The 12,599-nt window shown below is 38.7% G+C and overlaps 1 protein-coding gene across 1 annotated transcript; it reads left to right on the top strand.

Annotated features, from left to right (window-relative positions):
- Nucleotides 1-3,543: 3,543 nt before the first annotated feature.
- Nucleotides 3,544-6,380, top strand: LOC120165673. The gene is made up of 3 exons (XM_039175144.1): nt 3,544-3,597; nt 4,391-5,362; nt 5,665-6,380. The coding sequence occupies exons 1-3, from the start codon at nt 3,589-3,591 to the stop codon at nt 6,082-6,084; spliced, it is 1,401 nt and encodes a 466-aa protein (XP_039031075.1). The 5' UTR covers nt 3,544-3,588; the 3' UTR covers nt 6,085-6,380.
- Nucleotides 6,381-12,599: the final 6,219 nt, after the last annotated feature.

Genomic DNA, 12,599 nt, shown 5'->3' with positions numbered 1-12,599 from the left:
AATAAACAGACATGATATTAAACAAAGACAAATATGTTTCAAACTTGCATTGTATTCACCCAAGTCATTATTCTATCATAGTTCACAAAATGCATCAGATAACATTCCAGAAGTAAGCACTTATATAAACATTTAAAAGGACAACATATATAAACATTCCAGAAGAAGAATAGTTTACTTTCGCAACACGAAACTTACTTTCGCAACGCGGAAATGGCTATCGCAACGCAAAATGAAAATTGCAATGCGAAATAAAAATCGCAACGACAAAATCGCAATGCGAAATGAAAATCGCAACGACAAAATCGCAACGCGAAACACAAATCGCATTACGATTTTCATTTCGCGTTGCGATTTTGTCGTTGCGATTTTCATTTCGCATTGCGATTTTGTCGTTGCGATTTTCATTTCGCATTGTGATAGCCATTTCCGCGTTGCGATAGTCATTTTCGTGTTGCGAAAGTAAACTATTCTTCTTCTGCAAATTGAAACTTGAATGGATTGCATTACTTCAACCAAAAGATAAAAACAAAACCAAAAACAAATACTAACAAAAACAGTTTAGCAGTATTGGCAGCAACCGAATGAATTTATTAAGCAATCTAAGTGAAATGGTTAATCTAAGTGAAATTACGAGTAAATTTATCATCAAGTTAAATATGAAAAATCTTAAACTTACCTTATTGCGTAGAGTATGAACCTCATTCTGCAACGATGCTACCATCTCACGTAGAGCGGCTACCTCACCGCGTAAAGTAGACACCTCAACACGCCATGCACTATCGTCTTTGCGTAAAGTACCGACCTCCTCACGCAAGACATTGACCTCATCACGTAACCCCCCTAACTCATCCCATGGAGGTGGAGGTGGAGAACAGGGAGATAAACGTCGTGGCATCTTTGCCGATCGCCTATCTTGCGGTGATGGTGGAGAAGAGGCTCGATGATATGACAGAATAGGTGATGGTTGTCGTTGTGGAGGTGTATAGTCGGGTCGATCAGGTGATGGCTCTGGGTGAGGTGATGGCTCCCGAAGTGGAGGCTGCTCATCATCCGTGCCATCAAAAAAACGCTTACTAGCTTGCCACCAATCAGTGTCAAGCTCAGCTTCCGTGGGTGTCAGCCTCTGTAATAGAGTGTTGGCCTCCTAACAATATAAAAGCTCAAACAAAGTTAAACGTGTACTAGTAATAACTTGTTTATAAACATATGGTAGTATTTATGTTAACTTACATTATTTATTGTCGTATACCGTAGTAAATCTTCCCATTGCAAGGTCCGTTTCCTCTTCCAGGAAATAGCCCTGGGAATATCATTTGAAGTTTTTATTGCATATGTCTTCATGGCGGGAAAAGCCTCAAATATCCAAATCTACAAACAATATAATAACAAACATTAGTAATTGTTAAATAATTACTTATAATTTTGGAAACATTATATAAAATTCTTACCTTAAAGGCCCAAATAAAGCATGTCAAAGTGTATTTGGAACCATCGCCATGCAAACTTTTTTGATCATCCAAGGCAGACGATAACTTATTCCATGTAGCTTTCCATAAATACGAGCCCCACGGAAACAGGTTCCACGCATTTAGGTCTTCTACCAATTTGATTAGATCATTCGGAATAGGTTGTCTGGCCTCTCTGCCTAAAAAGCCGACATGCAAAAGTATTAAAAGGCATACTCGGACAACATTGACGTCATCCATCCGAGTAAAACCATATTTCTTATTCAATAATCTCGTCAGGTCTTCCACGTGTAGATTCGACCTCTCCAGCTCAGGAAAAACCCGGGATAACCATGATGGGCGGGTAATGTGTCTAGTGTACCGACCTACATCATCGTGTCCGAAGTGTAGACCGGTGATTAAGCAAAACTCCTCCCGCCCAAAACACGTATACGCCGGTGAAAAATCAAACCATATCTCTTCATCACGACGTTGTATAGTATCTGGTAGATCGCTAGTCATGGTTTGTAGAAACAGGTGTGTCAACATCGCATCTCCACCGGGATGTTGTACTTTTAGCCATGGCCCGAAGCAAGTATCCTCAAACATTTTTCTTTGTGCAGGTGAAAGCTTCGACGCAATTGTTTTGGCCAGGCTGACTTTATTTCTTAAGGTCAATTGAGCCGAATAAAAGTTCTACAAAAACAATAAACATACTAAGTTAGATATACCAAAAACTACACTGTGAAGATATACCAAAAACAATAATAAACATAAAGAGTAGTAGTTTATTCTTCAAACTTAAATTTGCAACACTGTGAATTTCGTATTTGTCTTTGTTTTTTGGTTGAAGTAATGCAATTCATTCAAGTTTCAATTTGCAGAAGAAGAATAGTTTCTGAAAATGAAAATCGCAACACAAAAATGACTATCGCAACGCGAATTTGACTATCGCAACGCGAAACTAAAATCGCGTTGCGATTTTGTCGTTGCGATTTTCATTTCACGTTGCGATTCTCGATGATTTAATAAGCAATCTAAGTGAAATGGTTAATCTATTATTGAAATTACCAGTAAATTTATCATCAATTTCAATATGAAAAACCTAATAATAATGCAAAAATTTCAAAAAAGAAAATAATTAAAAAAACTAACCCTCGGTGGTTGATTTGGTTGATTTTCCATTTCTGATTTGGTTGATTTTCCATTTCTGATTGTGAGGGTGGCTCTGAGAGATGGAGATAGACGGATTTCGCCAGAGATGGGGACGGATCTCGTCGGAGATGGGTGAGAGAGTGAGAGATGGAGATGTGACTGAGTTGTGATTTTAGGTTTTAGGTTATGAGTTGCAATTACGGGATATACTGTGGCCGGTTCAGTGTTCCAATATATTAATATTCGTGTTTGGAATTTGAAAATAAAATACGCGTTGCGATACTAATGGCGCTTTGAAAATCGCATTGCGATTATGTATTATCTCGTTGCGAAAGTCAGTATTGCGTTGCGAAAGTCAGTATCGCGTTGCGAAAGTCAGTATCGCGTTGCGAAAGTCAGTATCGCGTTGCGAAAGTCAGTATCGCGTTGCGATTTTGTATTATCGCGTTGCGATAGTCAGTAGCGCATTGCGATTTTCCAAATTCGCATTGCGATTTACTTATTCGCATTGCGAATTGGGAAAATCGCAACGCGAAATTGGAAAATCGCATTGCGATAGTCATAATCGCATTGCGAATCTGGAAACTGATTTGCGATAATGGAGATCGCGTTGCGAATTAGCGATCGCATTGCGATTTTGTTGGTCATTTTGGCAAATCCGGAAAAAATTGGTTAAAATCGTATATTATATGAGATTTTTGGTCACTGAGGTTATTTTCTCTTTCAATTATATGATAAGTGGGGAGGTATATCAAATGTTGGCAAGAGAATGAATATACGTGAGGAAGGCATATATTGAGAGTATTAGATATTTGTTGGTAGAGGATCATTTGCCGTAAAAAAGCCAAAAGGATCGTTGAATCAGTTTCACTGAATATGAAAAACGATGACGGAGAGGTATTATTTTAGGCCTATTCTTTTCTTCCCCTTATAGAGATGACGAGATTTTCCTTGATCGTAATCTCTTAATTCTCAGCATTTCAAAATGATGCAGGTATTTTCCCCCTTTTTTCCTTTTAATTTTTTACGTGCTACATTAGACCAATGGAATAATTAGAATTCGGTTCTCCATTTAAGATCCTTCTAAGATTAATAATTTAATGCGGTTCTTTTATATGTTTTTTTTTTAAATTTAATTTTGTTTGACGTTTGGATCTGTAGAAAATTAATTGCGATTTGTTCTTAGGTAAGGTTTGAATTATTCCTTTTAGTTGGATATATGATTCTAAGAGAACCAGAGCGGTAAAAATTATGTAGTCAGATCTCTGAATTCTTCAGCATTTAGAATTGCGTAGTATCTCTTTTTAGTGTTGCATTTGATTAATAGAATGATTAGAATTTGATTCTCCAGTTATGATCCTTTTCGTTGCCTAAAATTCGAGTTGTTTATAATGTTTTAGTGATTTGATCTTTGCAAAGTTTATTGAGATTCGTTTAATACCAAACTAGGATCAAAGAATGAGCTAAAAGACCAAAGAAATTGAAAAACTGTTCTTAGGAGGTGTTTTAATTTATTTTACATAGATTTTTCTGGGCTGCTTTTCTCCTGCTATAATTATACACAGACTGATTGATCAAGGTATGAAATTTGACGATCGACTTTGTTTCCGGATGGAATATGGCTATCGATATTGGTTGTTTTCTGTCTTTGATTGTCTTACAAGTTCAACCAGTGGGTTTCCTTGCTTCTGAATTTGCAATAGACTTGGAAGAATTTTTCGGTTGTCAAGCAGATTTATCAAAAAATCAGATACTTTATATGTTGTGGTTGACATAATTTTTTGTAGGCATCACCAAGTACGGATCCACCTGCAACTACGGATCCGCCTACAACTATGGAACCGCCTGCCGGTGATGTAGGGAATGTACCAGAGAAGATCAAAGATGTAAAAGAGTCAGGTCCTGCATTTCACTGTGGTATTTGTGATGCAGAACTGCTTTTCAAGATAACTCAAGCACTCCTCCCGGGGTTAGCTACAGCTTGTGTCGACAATACAACCGGTGGCGTTTTCACGTCCCCTGGTTCAGTAGCTGCGGACCTAAGGAAAGAATTGGTGGAGTATCTTACACAAAGAACCGAGACTTATGTGGCTGAATCTGTTGTCTTGGAAGGCGCTCCTGAGGCGGAAGTATTCGACAATCCTTACGATATAATTGCTATTCTTATCGACGAGTTTGCCATTTCAAAGAGGAATTTGTTTAGTCGGGTTTCGGCATTGCTACTCAGCGAGAGGAGAGAAGACAGCATCGATGATTTCGCTCATCAGCTGGAAATTAATGGATTTTGGCCTGTTGACAAGAGAGAAGAGATTGTACAAATTTTGCTGAAGAATGTTGATTCCAAGATCGAGTATCATTGTAACATGAAATTTGAAACTGCAGAAGAACTTTCCCTGCACATGCCAACTTGCAGCTTTAGAGTAATGACATGTGAAAATGAAGGGTGTGATGCTCGATTTTCGGCTAATAAATTGGAGAAACACGATTCGGTTTGTCCCTTCAAGATAATTCCATGTGAACAAAAATGCCCTGCTTTCCTTTTAAGACATGAGATGGACAGACACTGCATAACCGTCTGTCCGATGAAGCTCGTGAACTGCCCTTTCTTTTCAATTGGTTGCAAAGCAGCAGTACCTAGTTGTAAGATTGAAGAACATCAATCTGAAGAACTTCATTATCACATCCTTTATGTTCTTCAAGGTATTTACAAGGAAGCATCTGAGGATGTTTTAAAAGAACGGGTGGATCAAATCGAAGAAGTAAGTCAAGATGTGACTCAGAATTTCTTGCTTTAACACATACATTTCTTTAGGCATTGGATATCTTTCTTTACTGTTTTAAATGAAGGAGTTGCTAATTCACATAGAGTTTGCAGCATTTCTTTTAGGCATTGCATATCAGTGCTGTTTCATAAACCCCAAGCCAAGCCTCGGGCACTTTCAATTCATGGACGTCATTAATCTCCATGCTGCTATGCTGGTCTTTATCTGTTTCGGTTTACATGTAGATGACAGTTTCTTCTGTGTTAGTCAAAGCTCTAACATTTCCATTTCCATGGCAGAAAGCCGCCGGTAGGCTAGCAAATGCCAAAAATGTGCGATCTCTTACATCGAAAGTCAAGGATGCAGATGCAAAGCTCCCACCCTTGGTAATTGATACAAAGAAAAAGGAGGAAGAAACTCCAGAGACAGAAGCAAAGACAGAATCTATGGAAGGTAGCGGCACAAATGAGAATACCGAAAATGATGCTGAAACTAAAGATTCCGAGGCAAAGCCGCGGTCACTCGAAGTTCCACCTTTAAAGAAAGACGGCAAAGAAGTTTCCGAAACTGAAACCAAGGATCCTGAAGCAATGCCTTCACCGCAAGAAGTTCCACTGTCAAATAAAGATTGTGAAAAAGAAGCTCCGGAAACTGTGGTCAAGGATGCTGAAGCAACAACGGAGAATTCAGACAAGGATTCGGAAGTTGACACAGAATGAAACTAATGAAGAATGAAGATGGTATAAGGCACTTCATACCATCTGATTTTAACCAGGCCATAGATTTGAGATGAAGAAAGCTTCAGCCTCTACAATATATGTACGTGGATCTCCCCCTACATTCTTTCATTTGGTTGAATTTTTGGGTTAGTTTTTTTTTTTTACCCTTGATCTTTCTGTTGGCTTAAAGATTTTATTTTTTTAGCATGTTGAGAGACTAAAGAAAAAACTTGGTTATTCTAATCTCTTCCCTAAGAAGAAATTTAGAAGATAAATAAAATTCGGATTTTCTTTTCCTTTTAAATAGTTTTTTTACTTGTACGCTTTAAATACTCCTGGATGTCTTAGCAAGGACCGAAAACATAGGCTCATCCCTCAGTCGTTCGGCATACGCACGAGCATGCAGATCAAAGTTCTACAAGCTCTTGAGGAACTCTACCTATTCTATGGAGTAAAAAAAAAAAACTTACAGGCGTAATTATTCAAATTACAATAAATATTAAAATATTACTCATATAAACTAATTTTATTGATTAATCGAAATTATAAATTTTAAAAATGTTGATAATTTTTGTATTTTCTTTATCAAATGCGTCGACAAACAACATATAAGAATCTTATAACAAATTTCAATCAATTGGCATTTCATATCGACACAATGGACACAAATAACTTGTTTCCAACCACTTGATAATACAATCTTAATGATAAATATGGCCACAAGGCATTGAAGTAACCTGTCTTGGTCGAGCAACTCATCCAAACAAACGACACATTCTTTTCTTGAACTCAAACCCTCACCCAATTTCCTCATCTTCTTCAGCGGAAGATAATATTGATCTTCATCGCCTCCATATCTAACCCTTTTCAAAGCTTTAATAGAAGATTTATTTGTTGAAAGTCAAAGAAAATGACAACACATGGACTGTTAAATGGGTGGCTAAATTGTCAAAAATGGATGCAAAAGGGGCGGCTGCAAATGTTCAAAATTAGGCAGCCATTTTGGTTGAATTTTGTGCATGGAAGAATTGCATTTTAGTCCCTTCATGTTAGGGTATTTTCAAGATTAGTCCTTAAGCTTCGACTATAAATACCCTAACCCATTTAGCTTCAAAATCATCTCAAATCATTTCTTTCTCTCAATACTAAATACTTTCTTGTGAGTTGTGAGTGTTTTGTAAACAGTTGTAAATTTTCTCTCTTTAGTAAAAGATCTGCAACAGTCCGGAGACGTGGGCATAATTGGTTGAACTCCGTTATCAATTTCGGGTATTATTTTTCCGCTTTTATTTCGTATTCTCACTAATTTAGTTATAGGGAAATTACTCGTTTATTTCCCAACAACTGGCATCAGAGCTTTTGGTGGTGATTTTTTCGGTTTTTGATGCGAGGTTACTATTTGCATGAATAGTAATTTTCATGAATAGTGAAATTTGGTCGGTGATACGAGTTTTTCGACGGAGGTGTTCTAATACACAACGGTTCACAGAAATTGTCAGAAACAATCCAAACGAAGCCAGATTCGAGTATGAGCGATGGCTGCAGACGAAGGGAAGACGAAAATTGAGAACTTCGATGGTGTGGACTTTGGCTTTTGGAAGATGCATATTGAAGATTTTCTGTACCAGAAAAATCTATATCAATCTCTCTCAGGAAATCAACCAGAGGGTATGAAGAATGAATATTGGGCTCTTCTCGACAGCCAAGCCCTCGGAGTTATCCGACTGACGTTATCCCGCAATGTTGCTTTCAACATAGCAAAGGAAAAGACCACGGTGGGTCTTATGGCGGCTCTCTCCAATATGTATAAGAAGCCATCTGCCTCAAACAAAGTTCACTTAATGAGACGATTATTCAATTTGCGGATGGCGGAAGGGGGATCAGTGGCTCAACACCTAAATAAACTCAACACAATCACAACCCAATTGAGTTCCGTAGAAATTGAATTTGATGATGAAGTTCGAGCTTTAATTCTCTTATCATCTCTACCAGACAGTTAGAATGCTACTGTTACAGCAGTCAGCAGCTTATCGGGAAATAGTAAATTGAAATTCGATGATGTTCGGGATCTGGTATTGAGTGAAGAAATTCGACAAAGAGAATCGGGTGAAGCATCAAGCTCCTCAGTCTTGCACACAGAGTCTAAAGGGAGAACTTCAGAAAGAAATTCAAATTGTGGCAGATCGAAATGCAGAAGGGGAAAATCAAGAATGGGAAAGAAAGATTTTAATTGTTATAATTATAAAAAGATTACCGAGCATTGAAGAAAGATATCGGTGCACAGGAATCTGCCAACGTAATAGAGGAGATAGGTGATGACATGATTCTAAGCGTCAACTGTCCGATTGAATCATGGATCTTGGATTCAGGGGCATCTTTCCACTCCACCCGATGCCAAGAAATCATGGAGAACTATGTCAATGGTGATTTTGGGAAGGTTCATCTAGCTGATAATGAAACCTTGAAGATTGTCGGAAAAGGAGACATCCGATTAAAGTTGCCAAACCAGACCACCTGGAAGCTGAAAGGAGTGAGACATATTCCTGACCTCAAAAGAAATTTGATTTCTGTAGGAGAGCTTGATAGAGAAGGATATAGCACAACCTTTTCAGGCTGTGAATGAAAGGTTACCAAAGGAGCACTCGTCATTGCTCGTGATAAGAATACTGATACTCTCTATGTAACCTCAAATTTAGAGAATATCATTACAGTAGCAGATGCTGATGGAAAATCAAACCTATGGCACCAAAGGCTTGGCCATATAAGCGAGAAAGGGATGAAGACACTTTTGTTAAAAGGGAAGCTGTCGGATCTAAAGAATATAGATGTCGGACTATGTGAAGATTGCATCTTTGGCAAACAAAAGAAAGTCAGTTTTGCAAAGATTGACAAGACACCCAAGGCTGAAAAGTTAGAGTTGGTTCATACTGATGTATGGGGACCATCTCTAGTTCCATCTCTTGCAAGCTCACTAATGATTCTATAAGGAAGGTGTGAGTTTATTTTCTGAAGAAAAAATCAAAAGTCTTTGATACCTTTAGAAAATAGAAGGCCATGGTGGAAAATGAGACTAGTTTGAAAGTCAAGCGGTTGAGGTCTGATAATGGAGGAGAGTACAGAAATAGTAGATTCAGAGATTTCTGCACAAACAATAGGATCAAGATGGAGACAACAGTTCTCATGACACCGCAGCAGAATGGCATAGCAGAGCGCATGAACAGAACTCTAAATGAACATGCCAGAAGCATGAGGATACATGTCGGCTTGCCCAAATTGCTATGGGCTAAAGTTATCAACACTGCAGCTTACCTGATCAACTGTGGGCCCTTAGTTCCCTTGGATGGTGGAATACCAGAGGAAGTTTGGAGAAAGAAATAAATAAACCTTTCACACTTTGTCGAAACGATTTTTAAACGGGGCGTGGGGGAGCGAGATTTTGAAAACCGCATCATTTTTAATTATTCTCTTTTCAATTGAACTTTTAATTAAAAACAATGTGATTTTTAGAAAACTTCTCGTTTCGAAAATTTGGAAATTCCTTTACGATAAAAACATAAGGTTCGAGGAGTCGCCACCAATCTTTGATTAGGGTGTGATTGGGCACCCAAAAGCATTTTGTCATTTTAAATAAAAATTAATTTTAATTAAAACGACAAGTAGAGGTCTGCGTTATCAAAATCTGAGTTCGGGAGTCGATTACGTGTGGGGAAGGATTAGCACCCCCACAACGCCCTAAATCGGTACCTAGTCGATTAATTAATTTCTTTGCAACGAATTTCACAAGTTCAAATTTGATTTGATTAGTGATCCCTTTAAACGACAAACATGCAAATTTGCAACATTCAAAGCAACAAAATAGATTTAATTTAAAATTACCAAGTCATTAGAAAGATAAAGAATATTCGATTATTTAAAAATATCGGGACCAGATCTTTAGTTCAGTTCTAACGACCTTTTCTCGAAAAGTTTAAATAGTCGAATATTTCCTTTTCTTTCGCTCCCAAATTTTAAAGTGGAGAATCAAAATTTTAGTGACAATGACGGGATACACTTGTAATTTAAAATCATCAATAACGACCTTCCAGTAAGTTATGAAAAGCCATTTCGACAAATTTTAAATTAAAAGGGTATTATCCTTAATCAAATTATGTAATAGGAGTCGAGTTGCATATGAGGCTAACATGCTTATAGAAAATGAATTACACCTAAATTTATGCAAATTACAACATACTCGAAATGATATACACATGCAACATAAAAATAAACTACATTTGACTCTATGCGTATGGACAAAATACTCGAAATAATATACACATGCATATATTTAAAATAAATCTGAAATTAACCTATAATTATGCATAAAATATTAGACAAGGACTAAAATGTAAAGAACATAAACAGAAGGATCTTTTCATAAAAATTCATTTCCAAGTATCGCAAATATAATATACCAAAGTTTACGGAGGACCAAAATGAACGTTTGTCAAATTGCATATCCAATGTGAAAACAACGGAAAATAGCCCTAAACATGAAATTGGACAAAAATGAAACACTCAGAAAATTACAAGGCAAAATCAGAAAAGAGTAAAGCTCGGTTAAGGAACCAAATGTAACAGACTGAACCTACTGGGCCTCACACGAGATTCAACCAATATCTTAAAACATGGGATATTCCCCTAGCCATAAAACGCTGTCGTTTTGGCACAGCTCGACACTACGTCGTTTTAACGCGCAGATATATCGGTTATTAGGGTAATTTTTGAAACCCTGGATCATTTCTTTCCCAACCTAAACAGATAAGCCCTTTGCCCTCAGCCGTCTTTCTCTCAAATCTCTCCTCCCTCGTCTCGTCTAACCTATGGAAACCCTAAACAAAAACTCCCAAACGCCGCAGCCTCCGCCGCCTAACAACCCCGCTGAAACACTCAGATCAACCCCAAAGCCTAGGATCTAAAAGATTTTCGACCCCCCCCACTAAAAGCAAACTCACGGCCACCGCGGGTTCTCCCCCCGGGCTCCGACGAGGAACCAACTCCTCCAATACCCCTCACTGCTTCGCTTCCTAGGACCCTAGCCTCACAGTCCGCTAGCCACCACTCCCGACGGCCACCAAGGCTGAGACCTAGACCAAAATCCCTGAAACCCACTCGGTTCACTCTCCAGTAATCCTACGAGACCCCTACCACCGTGGCCTTCACAGCCACGCCTAGAGCTCCGATGAAGAGCTATACAGACACGAACCTCAACCTTTCACCAAACCTCAACCCTACACCTCTCAAAACAGCCCTCTCTCTCACCGTTGAACCACACAACCGCTGTGGATTTAACCTCAAGGGCTCCAATAGGAAGACGAAACCCTAAGACAAACCTACCCAGAAACCCGAAGCCCTATGCTCAACATACCCCCAAAACCAAATCTCACGCCCAGATGAAACCAAACGACTAATCAGAAGAGGAAACGACGACTTACCCTTAGTGACTCAACGGGATTTGGCTTTTCAAACGATGGTGATGGCTCCAGGAAGGTAAAGGTTTTCTCTTCCGTCTATGGTTGTTTCATTATTTGATTTGCTAATGGGATTTAGACTCTGGTTGTGGATTTCTCTGGTTGTGGATTTCTCTGGTTTCGTCGTTATCTTGATGGTTGGATTCCTGTTTTTCTTGTTGTTAATGACTGGTAGTTCTCTAGGGTTCTCGATGTGGTTGATCTTTTTTTTCTTGCTTTCTGTTTTTTTTTTTTTTTTTTTCTCCTGAGGTCCCGATCCCCTCTTTTCTTTTTATATTTCTCTCCTTCTCCCTCGTTGATCGATTTCTTTCCAGTTTTGTTCTTTTCTGTTTCTGCTCTCGTTTGGTGTTTGCAGGGCTCTGGAGCGAGCAAGTCACGGGCGGCAGTAGTGGGGAGTTGTGCTGCACATGGATTGCTGGAAGTGGTGATGCCTGGAAACCGTGCTGCATGGGTGTTGTCGATAGCCCCGATGGATTTCACGTGAACTGCTCGGGTGGCGTAGGTCTGCTGGAAGTGTGGGCGCTCGTGGTATGGGTCTTCTGCTGGCTCGGGGATCACGATGTCTTGCGAGCCGTTGGATCATAGCAGATCCAATGGCCTTCATATTGCGGCGTTAGAGAGTTGGGGGTAGGAAACCTAATGGGTTTAGGGTTTCCAGAATTAGGTTGCCACAATGGGCTTCAGCATCCAAGCCGGGCCTTTTTCTATTTTGATTCCATTTGGGGCCGATCTGGTCCAGTCTTTTTGTTTCTGGCCTGTGACATAACAAAAATAATATTTAGTCCATGTTTCATATATTTATTTGTTTATTATTTACATATATATATATATTAATAACTACGTAACACCATACTTATAATAATAACCAAAATAACAATAATAAAACCCGAATTAAACTCAAATAATCCCGGACAAATCGAGCGTCTACAGCTGCCCCTCTTTGTTCATTGTCGTGGAACGAGAATAGAGCAAAGATCAATAGATGGTCAAATTTGTCCAGTCGTGAAA

Source organism: Hibiscus syriacus, unplaced genomic scaffold, assembly GCF_006381635.1.
Source record: "Hibiscus syriacus cultivar Baekdansim isolate YM2019G1 unplaced genomic scaffold, ASM638163v2 tig00111587_pilon, whole genome shotgun sequence".
Lineage (NCBI taxonomy): Eukaryota > Viridiplantae > Streptophyta > Magnoliopsida > Malvales > Malvaceae > Hibiscus > Hibiscus syriacus.
The sequence above is the reverse complement of the archived record's forward strand: the minus strand, read 5'-3'. Positions and strand labels throughout refer to the sequence as shown.